This window comes from Erinaceus europaeus, chromosome 6 (genome assembly GCF_950295315.1).
Source record: "Erinaceus europaeus chromosome 6, mEriEur2.1, whole genome shotgun sequence".
NCBI classification, from domain to species: Eukaryota; Metazoa; Chordata; class Mammalia; order Eulipotyphla; family Erinaceidae; genus Erinaceus; species Erinaceus europaeus.
Window position 1 is genome coordinate 37849989 of NC_080167.1, and position 20179 is coordinate 37870167.

At 38.1% G+C, this 20179-nt stretch overlaps 1 protein-coding gene across 4 annotated transcripts in view; it reads right to left on the reverse strand.

Annotated features, from left to right (window-relative positions):
- The window catches only part of RGS7 (regulator of G protein signaling 7), a 522282-nt gene that overhangs the window by 210165 nt on the left and 291938 nt on the right, over window positions 1-20179 (reverse strand). For all 4 annotated transcript variants that reach the window (XM_007532564.3, XM_060192035.1, XM_060192037.1 and 1 more), the window contains exon 3: window positions 716-812. In XM_007532564.3, the coding sequence (XP_007532626.1) occupies window positions 716-812 (97 nt within the window). The remainder of the gene's footprint in view (window positions 1-715; window positions 813-20179) is intronic.

The following is a 20179-nucleotide window of genomic DNA, read 5'->3' on the forward strand; positions in this document are numbered from 1 at the left end:
TCTATGACTTGGTCTCACAGTTCTACACACATACACACACAACACACACACATACCTTCTATGGTTAGTGGTGATGTTCAAGCTGATATGACATCTCATTTTTAAAAAATATTGATTTATTTTCCCTTTTGTTACCCTTGTTGTTTTTTTATTGTTGTTGTAATTATTATTGTTGTTGTCATTGTTGGATATGACAGAGAGAAATGGAGGGGGGAAGACAGAGAGGGGAAGAGAAAGATAGACACCTGCAGACCTGCTTCACTGTCTGTGAAGTGACTCCCCTGTAGGTGGGGAGCTGGGGGCTTGAACTGGGATCCTTACGCCAGTCCTTGGTGCTTTGTGCCCCGTGCGCTTAACCCGCTGCACTACCACCCGATTCTCAGACATCTCATTTTCTAAACTCAACTTATCTTTACTCTTTAGGAACTTTACAGAGGCTTTACTTGCTTTCACTCACCATACAAGTTTCTACATATAATGTATATCACATTGCTTCATACACTGTTATTTTGATGTTGTTTTCTGTTATTTCATACATGTTTACTATGTCTCTGCAACTAAGAGTAGGCCATGATTTTGGCTTTTATATTTTGCTATCATTTCAAGTGTCCAACATTATTTTGTAGAGTAGGTGGTAATTAATTTCAATAGCATAGAGCTTTAGAAACTGTGAAAAGCTACAGAACAAATAGAACTACAGTGAATTCACACTTACCAGAGAAGACACTAGGTATCTTGGAAAGAAAGCTCTTAACAGTCCGAATAGGAATTCCATTTTTTTCATCTTGCATGCGTGCTATGACGTCTTCCATCTAAATAATAATAAAATAATTAGAACCATTTAAAGTTAAGTAGAACTAACTCTCCTAACAGTTTTATACAAATTACTCTGAGCTGAATATTCAACTAAGAATGATGAAACTCTTGTTTCTCTCTATATAATCACAGTAGTATATTTAGTTTGGCTGAATAAATGGTAAAAAAAGTGGACATTTTAAGATACATTAAGCTACTAAAAGGAATTTTGCACCTTGAATAATACTGTTTTCTACTTGCCTTCACATGCTTGGATTATAAAAGTGGAGGAAGCAAGTGCTTAATGTTGAGGTTCTCAGAAACCATATTCATAGCAAAATACACATTTCATTATTCTATCTCTTATTAGAGTCAGCTTGAATGAAAACAGGAGTCTTATAAGCATCTGCATGGATTTCTTCTTCCTGCCAGAGAGTCCCTTATAATTTGGTTTAATGTAAACTTTGTAAAACCTGTCTAGAAATATAAGACTAACTGCCAATAACCGACAAATTGATTGTTTGGGTCTTCAATGGATTATGATGCCACATATACACAGACATATACTCAAAATAAAATAAATGCAATACTATAGTCATTTAGTGAAATTTACTGCATATATCTTAATTAAGTCTGGTTAACTTGTTTACATTGCAGTTTAACATGTTTTAAAGTTTTAAAGGACTGCTTAATAAGGTACATAGTGAAATTTAGTTCTGAGAAATAGTATTTAAAATAATAGTCTCATGACTTTGTTATGTGTTTCTAAAACTGCGGCACACACATATACACAAAAAATATAGAGTGTGGAATAAATCTAGACCATTTTTCCCAAGGGGCACTATAGATATATAAAGGAAAGTTGCTACCCTCAAAGCAGTCATAGTGCTCCAAGTCATAGTGTTCCAAGACCTTGCTGGCAGAGGAGGACCTAGTGGGGGTAATTTCATTATGTGGAAATGTTATGCAGGTACAAACTATTGTAGTTGGGTAAACTTCATACACTATCAGGTGCATCATTGTCCCAGTCCCAGCAGGTTATATTTTTATTTTTTTATATTTATTTATTTTTCCTTTTGTTGCCCTTTTTTTTTTTTTACTGTTGCTGTAGTTATTGTTGCTATTGATGTTGTTGTTGTTGGATAGAACAGAGAGAAATGGAGAGAAGAGGGGAAGACAGAGGGGGAGAGAAAGATAGACACCTGCAGACCTGCTTTACCGCCTGTGAAGCGACTCCCCTGCAGGTGGGGAGCTGGAGGTTTGAACCGGGTTCCTTCCACTGGTCCTTGCGCTTTGTGCCACGTGCGCTTAACTCGCTGCACTACAGCCCGACTCCCAGTTTTTTTTTTATTACTAAAATTATTTCAACGTACAAAATTTTGAAAGTCACCAGCTAAACTTAAAAATAGTCTAACATATTTATTCTTATGAAAAAGATACAGAAAAGAGAGAGACTAAAGCATCTCTGGCATATGGATCTGCCAGGATTAAAACTGAGTCCTGTGAGGTGTCATGTAAGTCTGCTGCTCTAATCAGAGCTACATCTATATAAACATTAAATCAATGACTTATCAACACTTCAGAAATGTTTTTAGCTAAGAATTCTGATTTTCCCAGTTAGTATCAGTAATCATTGAGAATGTGAGAATGAATTTTAAAATAAGGTAAATCTTTATTAAACAATTAGTTTTTCTTATTATCATCAAAGTTTCAATAAACAAATTAAATAACCTCTCTAAGTTTTAATTTACTAATGATAATATCTTTAATAATTCTTTTATAATGTTCATAGGGTTATGTTGGGGCTGAAGTGGGGTAAAGTAGCTTAAATTTTAAATACATAATTTATATGAAGGCAGATCATGATGATTAAACATAAAACTTTTTTTTTTTTTGCCTCCTGCAACAGCAAAGTCACAACTATACATAGAAATCCCCTATGGAACTAGACCTAAATCTCAAGCAAGCTTTTGCAGCAATGGGAAGAAAGTCATCATACAGGTGACAGGAATACTGAAAGGTACTCATGATAAGAAAAAAATCCCTCTATGCAATAAATCACAAAAAGAAAGAAATCTATGAGACATAGAACTTTAATCAGAGGGCATATTTTACTGAACCCTGGGCATACTGATCCTACTGCAGTATAATATCTGCAAGTCTACTACAATGAGAAAAAGGAAACTAAAAGCTATAAACAATGTGAGCACTGTAGCAGAAGCCTTCCAGATGACCACTGAAGCTTGGTGAGACCAGATCTGCCAGCTGCCATACTGGATTTAATTCTCCATAGTAAAATAAATCAGTGGTATATTTCAGGAAGAGCACTCTCTTGCCAGTGCACACCCTGCCACATCCTGTTCCCTATTAGATGAAGACTGTGTGCACTCTTATCTTACTTTTCTTTATTGGGGGATTAATGGTTTGTAGACAATAGCAAAATATAGTAGTTTGCACATGTGTAACACTTCTCAGTTTTCCACGTAACAATTCAACCCCCACTAGGTCCTCCTCTGCCAATATGTTTTAGAACCTGAATCTTCACCCCCACCCCAAAGACTTTTTACTTTGGTACAATACACCAAATCCAGTCCAAGTTCTGTTTTCTGTTTTCCCTTCTATTTTAATTTTTCAGCTTCTATGAGTGAGGTCATCCTGTATTCATCCTTCTCTTTCTGACTTATCTCACTCAACAAATTCCTCCAAACTCCATCCAAGATGAGCTGAAGAAAGTTAATTCACCATTTTAGTAGCTGGGAAGTATTCTATTGTGTGCATATATACCACAACTTATTCAAATATTTACCTGTTGTTGGACATCTGGATTGTTTCCAGGTTTTGGCTATTACAAATTGTATTTCTTTTTTTTTTTTTGAACATAGGTATACATAAATCTTTTTGGATGAGTTTTTGGTTCATTAGGATATATCCCCAGGAGAACTGCAGGGTCATAGGGTAGGTCCACTTCTAGCTTTCTGAGATTCTCCAGACTGAGCTTCCACAAGGGTTAGGTCCACTTCTAGCTTTCTGAGATTCTCCAGACTGAGCTTCCACAAGGGTTAGACCAATTTACTTCCCACTAGTAGTGGAAGGAGGGCTCCTTTGTCCCCATAAAATCTTCAGTATTGTCTGGGGAGATGATGTCATGGCTAGAAAAAGGACCAGAAAGATGGATCAGGGAAGAGAGTAGCTCCCTTAAATGGGAAAGGTTTTGACTATAAACCCCATCGATTTGATGTGATCTGGGGCCCATACTGAGATTAGGAGCCTCTGTGACTTCTGAATCTTTGTAGATCTGAGCTCACATTCTGTGGTCATAAGTACATCATCTCCTCAGACGATAACTTGGATCCACCTGCATATCAGATTTAAGGCTCAGGGGAAAAAAGGAAAAGGAAAAAAAGATATACTAGTATAGCCACAGGCCCTTTGGAATTTAACTAAAAAAATGCCTACTAGCTACCTACAAAATGGAGGATCACCCAACTCTTCATCTGCACTATTCCAGCCCTTAGGTCCATGATTGGTCAACAATTTGTTTGGCTTTGTATGTTAACTCTCTTGTCAACCACCAGGTTCCAGATGCTAGCATGATGCCAAACAGACTTCCCTGGACAGACAGCCCCACCAATATGTCCTGGAGCTCTGCTTCCCCAGAGCACTTCCCCACTAGGGAAAGAGAGAGATAGGCTGGGAGTATGGGTCAACCTGTCAACATCCATGTTCAACAGGGAAGAAATTACAGAAGCCAGACCTTCCACCTTCTGCATCCCACAATGACCTTGTGCTGGTCTAGCTTCACGGGTGGGAGACAGACGACCAGGGACCCATGGCTGAGCTGGGAAGCAGTATCTCGTTATTAATCAGATACATTGCCTTTTATCCATCTCTTCACCGCAAGTAGCAAGGGGAAGGAAATGACTAGGAGAGGGGGTGGAGCAAAAAAAATTGCATGAACAGAACATAGAAAGCTTCCATCCAACCAATGGGGATTAAACCAATACCCTGCAGGCAGGGCGGGACCCAGGCAAAACAGTGATTATGTAAATAGACCACATCGTAAGTAATACAATGGAACCTAATGTGATGATCAAAACAGAAGGTCTTATAAGCAGAATTTAGAAGCATACCAACACCTTGGGTCCATACTCTCATAGGGCTAAAGAATAGGAAAGCTATCAAGGGAGGGGATGGGATATGGAGTTCTAGTGGTGGGAATTGTGAGGAGTTTGAAGCAGTGATGAATTATTTCTAGGGTAACTATATCTTAAAGAGTTCACTATCACTAAACTAGCTCTAGAATAAATACTAGAATGACTACTGTAATGTACAATACTGAAATTTTTCTCTTATATGGAATCACTACAGAAACTAAGCAAGGTAACACCCGAAGTCAAATGAAAATAAACCTCTGAACTGTTACTATAGAATTGAGGCTATAGAAGGTGTAATTGAGCAAGAATTAAAAAGACCCTTACTTCTCTTCAACATGCAGACTTGGAAATGTGCACTTGCAAAAAAGAATCAAAGGGCCTACAGGCTTGAAAATGGACACTTAATGAAAAATAATTAAAATGGTCTCTGCCTCTCCACAGCTCACATGGATATGAAGCTTCTAGCCTCAACCTCCATACCTAAAAACAATGAGAAGTTATTTGTGTAGGAGCATGCCTGAGAACACAGAGATCTGAAAACCTTTAAAATTGAGTGAAAAGGGATACTGAAGGAGGTAGATTTGGGCTGGAGTACTCCCACACCTATATTGCACACTAAATATTTTCTATTTTTAACACACTTAATTTTAGCACAAATAATTTTATGGGAATATTATGAGCTAAGGTAGATGAACCTAGAAGTGTCAATATTTTGGGGCTCTATTTCAGAGGGGTTTCAAGTGTAAGGAGGTCAAATGGATTTCCATAGAGGAATGCTGTTACTTTGGTGGTAGAGTTGATGTGACAGTATATATTGAAGAGGCCATGGCCGGTGCGCTGCTATGTTCCATCGCTGGGGAGCCAGAGACGACCCGAATTGCCCCTGCGGCTACAGACAGACTATGACCCACATAGTCAATGACTGCCACCTCTCCAGAATCAAAGGAGGTCTTGAAACTTTACATCAGGCTCAACCTGACGCTGTTGACTGGCTACGGAAGAAGGGCAAACGTTAGAAGAAGAAGAAGAAGAAGAAGAAGAAGAAGAAGAAGAAGAAGAAGAAGAAGGAGAAGGAGAAGGAGAAGGAGAAGGAGAAGGAGAAGGAGAAGGAGAAGGAGAAGGAGAAGGAGAAGGAGAAGGAGAAGGAGAAGGAGAAGGAGAAGGAGAAGGAGAAGGAGAAGGAGAAGGAGAAGGAGAAGGAGAAGGAGAAGGAGAAGGAGAAGGAGAAGGAGGAGAAGAGGTATGAAACTGTGGTACTAAAACATTAAGTATTTTAAACATATTTATCTTTTTTTTTATTATTGTGAGAGTATGGTAGGTTAAGAACAAAGAAAGGAAACCAGAGAGCTGCCCAACTCTGGCATATGGTGATGCTGTGCTTTGAACCTAAGACTTTTAGAACCTAAAGCATGGAAGTTGGAACTCTAAGAGAGCCTAAGTTATCTTTTATTCCTATACACCTAAAGTCTTAAAACCAATCTTACATTCTAAAGAAAATTAACATCTTAAAAGATACTACATTCATGGACAATAAATATTAGAATTCACATGACTACAAACACTATAGACATTTGAGGACCATATTCACCATAATCAATTTTTTTGATGTGAAAGAATACTATTATTTGTACCTCTTTCTGTTCCTGAACTCATTCTCCTTCAAAGGAGCAAGGATGTCTCATCACATAGAGACCTGGGATAAGAAATCATCCTGCAGGGCTTTTTCTTTTAGAAAGCACACACACAAATCTATTGATACAATAAACTGTCCCAGCATCTGAGTAAATCTATCAAGGACTGAATTTTATAATTAAAGCTTATATGGACATAAGTAATCTTCACAAATAATTTGAGCAGAAATCAAGGTGATATTATAACCTGTACATTTAATTGTGATTCTAACCTGGTTTAGAATTCAGATAGGCAAGACTTATCAATGACTCCAACAGTAGCCATTTGTTTTTTCATAATAAAGATCTCTAAGTATAAAAGCAAAAAATAGGTATATATTTATGATTTTGTATTTCATTACATCTTGCTATTCATTCACCTGACACATGTGCAAAAATCAAGATTAAGCTGCTTAGATAGGCCTACCTCCAGTTTGTAAGCCTTTGTATTATCAGTTTAATGGTTTAAATTAGGCCAGATTAGGTAGACATGGAAACCTCTATGACTCTCAGCACTAGTACTGTGGTAGCTATCAACTTTGGTCTGGGGTTGACCAAGCCTCCTTCATCTATATAAAGTGTTTCTTCAGAAAAGCCATACCACTTCTCAGCTTGCTGGATATCCAAGGAGAAAGATTAAGATTTTGGGAACTTGGGGGTTTCCCGGAAGATGGTGGACTGAGAAGCTGCTAGTGGCTTGAGCTCTGACCACATCTTCTGGAAACGACTGGAGAAATTGTTTGGCTAAATGGTAGTGATTAAACTGCTTCAATAATTGCTTCAGTTGCTATTGTAATTCCTGAGGTTGGTGAGTGCAATTTTCATAAAGGTATTTAGTACTGTGTTGCTTATACTCAAGACACAACAACTGAGGAACAACAGAGCATAAAAAAGAAACATATAAATAAAAAAAATGGGTAGATCAAAAACAAATAAAACTGCTACTCCAATGAATGAAGACAAGAGCCCAGAAGAAACTACAAATCAGCCAGAAGTAACCATAGATAAGAAAAGTATGCAAGCAATAATAAACTTATTAATCACAGAAATGAAAACAACATTGGAGGAAAGGAATGGCAGTATTAGGGAAACAACAGTTGAGACCCCCAAGTAAAATACTGATTATCTTGAGGCAATTAGAGAACTGAAAGCCGAAATAGCTGTAATGAAGAAAGAAAGTGAGGCAAGGGAAAGCAGACTAACAGAAGTAGAAAACAGAATTAGTCAGACAGAGGACGAGTTAGAGAAAATGAAGAAAGAGGTGAAAGAGTTTAAAAAGAGATTGAGAGACACTGAAAACAATAACAGAGACATATGGGATGATCTCAAAAGAAGTAACATTCGCATAATTGGCCTGCCAGAGGAAGAAAGAGAGGAAAGGGAAGCAAGCATTCTAGAGGAAATAATAGAAGAAAACTTCCCAGACCTGAATAACAGAAAGTACATCAAGATTCAAGAGGTCCAGAGAGTACCAAACAGAATCAACCCAGACCTGAAGACACCAAGACACATCATAGTCACAATGAGAAGAAGTAAGGATAAAAAAAGGATCTTAAAGGCTGCAAAAGAGAAACAAAAAGTCACATACAAGGGAAAACCCATAAGATTTTCTGCAGACTTCTCCACTCAAACTCTAAAAGCCAGAAGGGAATGGCAAGATATCTATCGAGCCCTGAATGAAAAAGGGTTTCAACCAAGGATAATATATCCTGCTAGACTTTCATTCAAACTAGATGGAGGGATATAAACCTTCTTAAGACAAACAACAGTTAAAGGAGGCAACCATCACCAAACCAGCCCTGAAAGAGGTTCTAAGAGACCTCTTATAAACAAGAATATCACTATAATACTGGCAATATGTCAGAGCAAACAAAAAAAAATTTTAACAATGGCACTACAATACATTAAATCCATAATATTAATAAATTTCAATGGCTTAAACTCACCCATCAAAAGGCACAGAGTTGGGGGATGGATCAGAAAACATAATCCAACCATATGCTGCTTGCAAGAATCCCCTCTGTCACAACGAGATAAACACAGACTTAAAGTGAAAGGATGGAAAACTATCATACAGGCTAACAGAACACAAAAAAGGGCAGGAACAGCCATTCTCATCTCAGACACAATATATTTTAAATTAAATAAAGTAATAAAAGATAGGCAAGGACATAATGATTAGAGGATCAATCAGCCAAGAAGACTTAACAATTATTAACATCTATGCACCCAATGAGGGACCATCGAAATACGTCAAGCACTTACTGAAAGAATTTCAAAAATACATCAATAGTAATACAATAATAGTGGGAGACTTCAATACCCCACTCTCACACTTAGACAGATCAACAAAGCAGAGAACCAACAAGATACAAGAGAATTGAATGAAGAGATTGACAGACTAGACCTCTTGGACATTTTCAGAGTCCTTCACCCACAAAAACTGGAATACACCTTCTTTTCAAATCCACATAACACATACTCAAGGATAGACCACATGTTAGGCCACAAAGACAGCATCAATAAATTCAAGAACATTGAAATCATCCAAAGTATCTTCTCAGACCACAGTTGAGTAAAACTAACATTTAATAACAAACAGAAAATTATTAAAAGTCACAGAATTCAGAAACTAAATAACATACTCCATAAGAACGACTGGGTCAGAGATTCACTCAAGCAGGAAATTCAAATGTTCCTGGAAACAAATGAAAATGAAGACACAACCTATCAAAATATTGGGAAACAGCTAAAGCAGTACTGAGAGGGAATGTTATAGCCATACAATCACATATTAAACACCAAGAAAAAGCTCAAATGAATGACCTTACTGCACACCTCAAGGACTTAGAGGAAGAGGAACAAAGGAAACCTAAAGCAACCAGAAGGATAGAAATCACTAAAGTTAGAGCAGAAATAAACAACATCGAAAATAAAAGAACCATACAAAAGATCAATGAAGCCAAATGTTGGTTCTTTGAAAGATTAAACAAAATTTACAAACCCCTAGCCAGACTCACCAAAGAAAAAAGAGAGAAGACTCAAATTAATAGAATTGTAAATGGTGGAGGAGATATCACAACTGACACCACAGAAATCCAGAGAATCCTGCGAAACTTCTATAAAGAACTATACGCCATCAAGCTAGAGAATCTGGAAGAAATGGAACAATTCCTAGAAGCATATGCCCTTCCAAAACTGAACCAAGAAGAACTAAAAAATCTAAATGCACCAATCACAGACAAAGAAATTGAAACCGTTATTAAGAACCTCCCCAACAACAAAAGTCCTGGACCAGATGGCTTCACAAATGAATTCTACAAAACTTTAAGGAAACAGTTAGTACCCAAGCTTCTTAAGCTTTTCCATAAGGTTGAAGAAACAGGAATACTCCCTTCCACCTTCTATGAAGCCAACATCACCCTGATACCAAAAGCAGATAGGGACAGAACAAAAAAAGGAAAACTACAGACCAATATCTCTGATGAACATAGATGCCAAAATATTAAACAAGAGCTTGGCCAACCAGATACAGCAACATATCAAAAAGATTGTTCATCACGACCAAGTGGGATTCATCCCAGGAATGCAAAGCTGGTTCAACATCTGTAAGTCAATCAATGTCATTCAAAACATCAATAAAAGCAAAGTCAAAAACCACATGATTATTTCAATAGATGCAGAGAAAGCCTTCGACAAAATCCAATACCCATTCATGCTCAAAACTCTACAAAGAATGGGAATAGATGGGAAATTCCTCAAGATAGTGGAGTCTATATATAGCAAACCTACAGCCAACATCATACTCAATGGACAGAAGCTGAAAGCATTCCCCCTCAGATCAGGGATGAGACAGGGCTGTCCACTGTCTCCATTACTCTTCAACATAGTATTGGAAGTTCTTGCCATAGCACTGAGGCAAGAGAAAGAAATCAAAGGAATACAGATCGGAAGGGAAGAAGTCAAGCTCTCACTATTTGCAGATGATATGATAGTATACGTAGAAAAACCTAAAGAATCCAGCAGAAAACTACTGGAAGTTATTAGGCAATATAGCAAGGTATCAGGCTACAAAATCAATGTACAAAAATAAGTGGCATTTCTTTATGCAAACACTGAATCTGAAGAAGAAGACATCCAGAAATCACTCCCATTTACTGTTTCAGCAAAATCAATCAAGTACCTAGGAATAAAATTGATCAAAGAAGTGAAAGACTTGTATACTGAAAACGATGAGTCGCTACTCAAGGAAATAGAATCTGATACCAAGAAATGGAAAGATATCCCAAGCTCATAGATTGGAAGAATAAATATCATAAAATTGAATATTCTCCCTAGAGCCATATACAAATTTAATGCAATACCCATCAAAGTTCCACCAAGCTTCTTTAAGAGAATAGAACAAACACTACAATCATTATCTGGAACCTGAAAACACCTAGAAATGCCAAAACCATCTTAAGGAAAAGAAACAGAAATGGAGGCATCACACTCCCAGACCTTAAACTATATTATAAAGCCATCATCATCAAAACAGCATGGTATTGGAACAAAAATAGGCACACAGACCAGTGGAACAGAACTGAAAGCCCAGAAATAAATCCCCACACCTATGGACATCTAATCTTTGATAAGGGGGCCCAAAGGAATAAATGGAAAAAGGAGGCTCTCTTCAATAAATGGTGCTGGGAAAACTGGGTTATAACATGCAGAAGAATGTAATTGAACCACTTTATCTCATCAGAAACAAAAATCAACTCCAAATGGATCAAAGAACTAGATGTCAGACCAGAAACAATCAAATACTTAGAGGAAAACATTGGTAAAACAGTTTCCCACCGAATGTAAATTGGTACAGCCTTTGTGGAGAGCAGTCTGGAAAACTCTCAGAAGGCTAGACATGGACCTTCCATATGATCCAGTAATTCCTCTCCTGGGGTTATAGCCCAAGGACTCCATAACACCCAACCAAAAAGAGGTGTATACTCCTATGTTCATAGCAGCACAATTCATAATAGCTAAAAACTGGAAGCAAGCCAGGTGCCCAACAACAGATGAGTGGCTGAGAAAGCTGTGGTATATATACACAATGGACTACTACACAGCTATCAAAAAAATGAACCCACCTTCTCTGACCCATCTTGGACAGAGCTAGAAGGAATTATGTTAAGTGAGCTAAGTCAGAAAGATAAAGATGAGTATGGGATGATCCCACTCATCAACAGAAGTTGATTAAGAAGATCTGAAAGGGAAACTAAAAGCAGGACCCGATCAAATTGTAAGTAGAGCACCAAAGTAAAAACCCAACGGTGAGGGGTAGACATGCAGCTTCATGGGCCAGTGGGGGGTGGGAGTGGGCGGGAGGGATGGGTCACAGTCCTTTGGTGGTGGGAATGGTGTTTATGTACACTGCTAGCAAAATGTAGACATATAAATCAGTAGTTAATTAATATGAGAGGGGGAAAATCAATTGTATGTCTCAAAGTTTCTCAAAACACAAACTGAGTCCTTTTAATATATAGGCTGTGTATTTGATATGCGGACTCTCTCAAAAGCCTAGACCAAGTAGATTAGAAGCATCCAATATCACAGCTATAAACAAGATACTGGATACTGTACAGCAAACCATAACAAAAGGACTTTTCAAAGTTAACCCAATTAACAAATAATGTGATGATAACATTAACTATCGATTGTCTTTTTGAACCCTAAGACAGCAGGAACCTCACATCTCCACTATAGAGCCCCTACTTCCCCCAGTTATGGAACCCTTGGAAAGGGCCCACTTTCCCGTATGCATCTTCCAATCCAAACCAAATAATATTGCATCCACCGATCACAACCTAACCAACGCAACGATTGCCACCTCAACATGCTTCACCTCAGACTGTGTCCAGAGACTTCACGTGTGGAATGACAACCCTTCAGCTTCATTACTCGGGTGAGACCTTTTCTTTTATAGTACACTCTAATTTCATCTCAGGTAGTTCACTTTCTAACAAAGTCCCATAACCTAGATATACACCAGTTTCTGTGAGAGAGAGCTTTTGTGCACACGTATCCATAAACTACTGCAAAATATATACCTGAAAGCAGTAGTACACTAGAGTTTGCAGTGAGTACCTCCCTAACACTTCCTCTCCACTATTCCAAGCTTGGGATCCATGATTGCTCAACAAATTGTTTGACTTCGTATGTTAACTCTCTTTTCAATCACCAGGTTCCAGATGCCACCAGGATGCTGGCCAGGATTCCCTGGATTGAAGACCCCACCAATGTGTCCTGGAGCTCAGCTTCCCAGAGACACACCTTACTAGGGAAAGAGAGAGGCAGACTGGGAGTATGGACCAACAAGTCAACGCCCATGTTCAGCGGGGAAGCAATTACAGAAGACAGACCTTCTACCTTCTGCAACCCTCAACGACCCTGGGTCCATGCTCCCAGAGGGCTAGAGAATGGGAAAGCTATCAGGGGAGGGGGTGGGTTATGGAGATTGGGTGGTGGGAATTGTGTGGAGTTGTACCCCTCCTACCTTATGTTTTTGTTCATTAATCCTTTCTTAAATAAAAAATTGAAAAAAAAAAACAGTTTCCCACCTATACCTCAAGGACATCTTTGATGAATCAAACCCAATTGCAAGGAAGACTAAAGCAGAAACAAACCAATGGGACTACATCAAATTGAAAGCTTCTGCACAGCCAAAGAAACTATTAAACAAACAAAGAGACCCTTTACAGAATGGGAGAAGATCTTCACATGCCATAGATCAGACAAGAAACTAATCACCAAAATATATAAAGAGCTCAGCAAACTTAGCACCAAAAAAGCAAATGACTCCATCCAAAAATAGGCAGAGGATATGAACAAAACATTCACCACAGAGGAGATCCAAAAGGCTAACAAACATATGAAAAACTGCTCTAGGTCACTGATTGTCAGAGAAATGCAAATTAAGACAACACTAAGATACCACCTCACCCCTGTAAGAATGGCATACATCAAAACGGACAGCAGCAACAAATGCTGGAGAGGTTGTGGGGACAGAGGAACCCTTTTGCATTGCTGGTGGGAATGTAAATTGGTCCAGCCTCTGTGGAGAGCAGTCTGGAAAACTCTCACAAGGCTAGACATGGACTTTCCATATGATCCAGTAATTCCTCTCCTGGGGTTATACCCCAAGGACTCCATAACACCCAGCCAAAAAGAAGTGTGTACTCCTATGTTCATAGCAGCACAATTCAGAATAGCTAAAACCTGGAAGCAAGCCAGGTGCCCAACAACAGATGAGTGGCTGAGAAAGCTGTGGTATATATACACAATGGAATACTATCAAGAACAATGAACCCACCTTCTCTGACCCATGTTGAACAGAGCTAGAAGGAATTATGTTAAGTGAGCTAAGTCAGAAAGATAAAGATGAGTATGGGATGACACCGCTCATCAACAGAAGTTGAGTAAGAAGATCTTAAAGGGAAACTAAAAGCAGGACCTGATCAAATTGTAAGTAGGGCACCAAAGTAAAAGCCCTGTGGAGAGGGGTAGGCATGCAGCTTCCTGGGCCAGTGGGGGGTGGGAGTGGGTGGGAGGGATGGGTCACAGTCTTTTGGTGGTGGGAATGGTGTTTATGTACACTCCTAGTTGTTTTTTAAAGCAAGCATTATGAAAAAAAAGATTTTGGGAATTTAAAGTGAATTAAGTGACTGTGTTTAATAATCTTCAATTTTTTTCAGACATAATTTCCACAATAGTAAAAGAAAGCAAAATTAATGCAAAAAACAGGGTATGTTTTAGACTGTAAATGTAATCATGAAAATCTTGATTTATATATTTATTAAGAAGGTTATTTATTTATAAGATTTACCATAGCCTAAAATGAAGAAGAAATAAGCAAAATGACAAAATGGAAACAAAAACCAAATAAATCTGGCTCCTAAATCTGAAATCAGTCACAAACACCACATAAAAATATATCTATTTTGGAATAGTACAGTTGCATACACAATATATTTCCATGCTTGAAACTCATACGTTCCTAGTTTCAACCCTGGCACACTATGAGCCAGAGGTGAGCAGTGCTATAGTTAAAAAAAAAATTCATTTTATTTAATCAAGTTCCCTAAAGCATACACTTAGATTTTTTTTATTTTAAATACTCATGGTTTTAATAAAACTCTCTTGTTATCATGTAGGCAGAGAGAAATAGAGGAGTAAATGAGAGAGAGGGAGAGGAAGAGAGATACCTGCAGCATTGCTCCATTTCTTCCCTATAGTTTCCTTCCCTATAGGTAATGACTTAGTTATTAACCCTTGGCTCTTGCACATAGTAATGTGTATTCTTTGAGGTTCATGCCACTGAATGTCTTATTTAACAACCTTAATTAATTACTTTTCACTACTAGCAAACTGAAGAATTCTAAAAGATGTATAAACTAGACAGAAAAAAATAACGCAACACTAAAAATAACTCTAGTAAATATTAAAGTTCTTTTGGATATCTGGTACTCATCTTTAGCCACTTATCTATTGTCAGCAACTATACTGTAAACCATCGCCCCATCACTATAACATGATAAAAGACTAATGAGATCAAAATTTGTAACCTGAAACTATCACACAAATAAGGAGAACCCTCACAGAATGGGAGAAGATCTTCACATGCCATATATTAGACAAGAGACTAATAACCAAAATATACAAAGAGCTCAGCAAACTTAGCAACAATAAAGCAAATGACCCCATCCAAAAATGGGCAGAGTATATGAACAGAACATTCACTACAGAGGAAATCCAAAAGACTAACAAACACAAGAAAAACTGGTCCAGATCGCTGATTGTCAGAGAAATGCAAATAAAGACAAAATTGAGATACCACCTCCCCCCTGTGAGAATGGCATACATCAAAAAGGACAGCAGCAACAAATGCTAGAGAGGCTGTGGGGACAGAGGAACCCTTCTGCACTGCTGGTGGGAATGTAAATTGGTCCAGCCTCTGTGGAGAGCAGTCTGGAGAACTCTCACAAGGTTAGACATGGACCTACCATATGACCCAGTAATTCCTCTCTTGAGGATATACCCCAAGGACTCCATAACACCCAACCAAAAAGATATGTGTACACATATGTTCATAGTAGCACAATTCATAATAACAAAATCTGGAAGCAACCCAGGTGCCCAGCAACAGATAAGTGGCTGAGAAAGCTGTGGTATATATACACAATGGAATACTATGCAGCTAAAAAGAACAATGAACCCACCTTCTCTGACCAATCTTGGACAGAACTAGAAGGAATTATGTTAAGTGAGCTAAGTCAGAAAGATAAAGATGCATATGGGATGATCCCACTCATCAACAGCAGTTGAGAAAGAAGAACAGAAAGGGAAACTAAAAGCAGGATTTGATTAAATCTGGTTAGGGCACTAAGTAAAAACCCTGGGGTGAGGGTGAAGGTGGATATTTGGCTTCCCAGGGCAGCGAGGGCAGTGGGAGGTGTGGAACGGTGGGATGGGACACAGTGTTTAGGTGGTGGGAATAATGTTTATGTACACTCCTATTAATTTGTAGTCATATAAATCTCTATTTAATCAATATGTGAGGGGAAAAATTTATTGTATGTCTCAAACTTTTTAAAGCATGGACTGAGTCTTTTTAATACACAGGCTGAGTCTTTGATATGTTGACTCTCTCAAAAGCCGAGACCAGGGATAACAGAAGTAACCGGTGGCACAGCTATATATAAATAATGTCAAAGGACATAAATTATAGTGATGTTGGGTATTATACAGCAAATCCTAACAAAGGGATTTTTCCAAGTTAACCCAACTACCAAGCAATGTGATTATAACAATAACTATCTATTGTCTTCTTGAACCCTAAGACAGCAGGAACCTCACATTTCCACTAAAGAGCCTATATTTCCCCCAGTCCTGGAACCTTAGGGTGGGGCACACTTTCCTGCATGCTTCTCTCAATTCATACCAAATAATATTGCATCCGCTGATGCCAGCCTAATCAATGCAACAAGTACCACCCCAGCATGTTTCACTTCAGACTGTGTCCAGAGACTTCAGGTGTGGAATGACAACCCTTCAGCTTCATTACTTGGGTGAGATCTTTTCTTTCCATTTCAGGCGGTTCATTTCCTAACAAAGTCCCCAAACCTAGATATAGACCGGTCCTATGAGACAGAGCAAATGTTCACATGTATTCATAAACTAGGGCAAAACATATACCTGAAAGCAAAAGTACACAGTACTCTGCAGTGAGTACCCACCAACACTTCATCTGCACTATTCCAGCCTTTAGGTCCATGATTGTTCACAATCATGCTTGGCTTTGTATGTTAACTCTCTTTTCAGCCACCAGGTTCCAGATGCCAGCATGATGCCCAACAGACTTCCCTGGACAGAAGTGTGTCCTGGAGCTCCATTTCCCCAGAACCCTATCCTACTAGTGAAAGAGAGAGGCAGGCTGGGAGTATGGATCGACCTGTCAATGCCCATATTTAGCAGGGAAGCAATTACAGAAGCCAGACCTTCCCCCTACTGCATCCTACAATGACCTTGGGTCCATACTTCCAGAGGGCTGTATGGACTGGATGGCTTCACAGGAGGGACTTAAGAAATAAAGAAAGGTAAAATTAATCAGATTTGGTCTATTAGAGTCCTTAAATATACTTTAATAGACCACATCTGATTAATTTTAACCTGTCTTTATTTCTTATCTTCCTCCTGTGAAGCCATCCAGTTTGAATACAGATTTTTTTAAACACTAGCAAATTTGGAAACGCATTTCATAGCCATATATAAAAGTATACTTACACTTTCCTACACAAAAGTAAAGAAGAGGAAGACTTTTTATTTCTGGCTTAGGAATTTGTTAGTTTATATTTTGTTTTGAAATAAAATAAAATATTTTTTTCATTTATGTAAAATAAATGAATGAATAAAAAACTATACTCATTTATTTGATATAAGTATCAAATTAAAAAACCTCAATTTAAATTGTCACAAAGAAAGAAATGTGTTACATTTCCTGTGCAAATTATTTTTGTTTTGTTTGTCTCTGGTGTTTCACCACTCTGGAATGCTTTATTTGGCATTCTGGGGTCTGGACCATGAATAATTACTGTTGCAAATCCTCTGATTATCACTTGATGTTTTTCTATGTTATGCATATCTTTTCCCTGTGTGAATATCATCTTTATAAATAATTTTTATTAAAAATTTAGTTGATTGCCACTAGGGCTACAGCCAGTTTTGATGCCTGCATATGTATCTGCCATTCCAGAGGCCTTTTCCTCTCTCCCTCTCTCCTTCCTTTCATTCCTCCCCCCTCCCTTCCTTCATCATCCCTCTCTCCTGCTTTCTTTCATTATTTTTCTTTTTGGTAGGACAGAGAGAAATGGAGAGGAGAAGGAAAACAGTGAGGGGGAGAGAAAAGAGAGAGATTTTGTAACACTATTTCACTGTTTTAGATGCCCCTCCCCCCAACCCAAGATCAGGAGATCAGGGCTTGAACATGGGCCCTGTGTATGCTCAATTTCCATGAACCATCACCTATAGTCCCCTCTAAAACTTTTAATTATTTGACAAATCATACATTAAAAGATTAAAATATTACATGTTACAATGGTTCCTGCCCCTTTTTGTGGTCCATTAGCCTGTATGATAGTTTTCCATCTTTTCACTTTAAGTCTATATTTGTCTTGTTGGGTCAGGTGGGATTCATGCAAGCAGCATATAGTTGGGTTGTGTTTTCTGATCCATCCTCCTACTCCTGCATTTTCATTGGTGAATTTAAGCCATTGACACTGATATTATGGATTTAAGGTATTTCAGTGCCATTATTCAACAATTTTTTATTTGCTTTGATATATGGCAAGTATTTTTGTGATGCTCTTGTTTATAGGAGGTCTTTTAGGACCTCTCTCAGGGCAGGCTTGGTGATAGTTCCTTCCTTTAACTGTTGATTCTCTGAGAAGGTTTTGATCCCTCCATATAGACTGAATTAAAATCTAGCAGGATATATTATCCTTGGTTGAAACCCTTTTTTATGAGGGCTTGTTAGATATTTTGCCATTCTCTTCTGACTTTTAGATTTTGAGTGGAGAAGTCTACTGATAGTCTTATGGGTTTTCCCCTGTATGTGACTTTTTGTTTTTCTCTTACAGCCTTTAGGGTCCTTTTTTTTATTTAAGAGGGTCCTATTTTTTATTTAATAAAAAAGAGGTTTTTTATTTAAGAGGGTCCTATATTTTTTTTATTTAATAGGGTCCTATTTTTTATTTAAGAAAGGAGACATTAACAAAACCATAGGATAGGAGGGGTACAACTCCACACAATTCCCACCACCCAATCTCCATATCCCATCCCCTCCCCAATAGATTTCCCATTCTCTATCCCTCTGGGAGTATGGACCCAGGGTCCTTGTGGGTTGTAGAAGGTGGAAGGTCTGGCTTCTGTAATTGCTTTCTCTCTGAACATGGATGTTGACTGGTCGTTCCATACTCCCAGTCTGCCTCTCTCTTTCTTAGGGTCCTTTCTTTATCCTTACTTATTTTCATTGTAGCTATGATGTGTCTTGGTGCCTTCAGGTCTGGGTTGATTCTGTTTGGGACTCTCTGGGCCTCTTGAATCTTGATGTCCTTTTTGCTGTTTAGGGCTGGGAAGTTTTCTTCTATTATTCCCTCTAGGATGTTTACTTCCCCTTGATCTCCTTCTTTCCCTGGTAGTCAATTATGCAAATGTTACTTCTTTTAAGATCATCCTATCCATCTCTGTTGTTTTCAGTCTGTCTCAATCTCGTTTTTTTTTTTTTTTAATCTCTTTTACCTCTTTAGTTTTCTGTAACTCAGCCTCTGGCTAATTCTATTTTCTGCTTCTGTTAATCTGCTTCCCCTACCCTTGGCTTCCTTCTTCAGCTATTTTTTTTCACCTTGATCAGTTATAGTATTATGCCTTTTAGATCAGCAATTTCAGTTTTCAGTTCTCTAATTACCTCAAGGTAGCTAGTATTTTCCTTGAGAGTCTCATCTGTTGTTTCCCTGTTTCTGATAGCCTTTTTCTCAATAGCTGTCCTCATTTCTGTGATTAATAGGTCAATTATTGTTTGGATATTTTCCTTATTTATAGTTGCTTATGGCTTACTTGGATTTTTTTTTCAGGGCTCCTGTCCTGATTCATTGCCATAGTTGATTTAGTTGCTTTCAATTTGACCATTTTTTTTATTGATGTGTTTTGTAATTTTGTGCCTTGTCTATTAACATTCAGTTGTTGTGTTGAGTGTGGAAAAACCCCACTAAACCCAGGCCTCTTACAACTGAGGTCACAAAACCTAAGCAGATACAACAACAACAAAGTGATGATTAATGCAGTTCAACCAAAACATTTTAGCTACAAAAATTCTGCCCAGCAAAAAACAAAACAAGCCAGAAGCACAAACAAAACAACAATAATGGCTAAAAAAATACAAAGTAATAACCGACAATTACTGAAATCCACTATCAAACATAAATTTAAGTTTTGGGAGGGCAGAGGAAATAATGGAAGACAGAGAGTGAG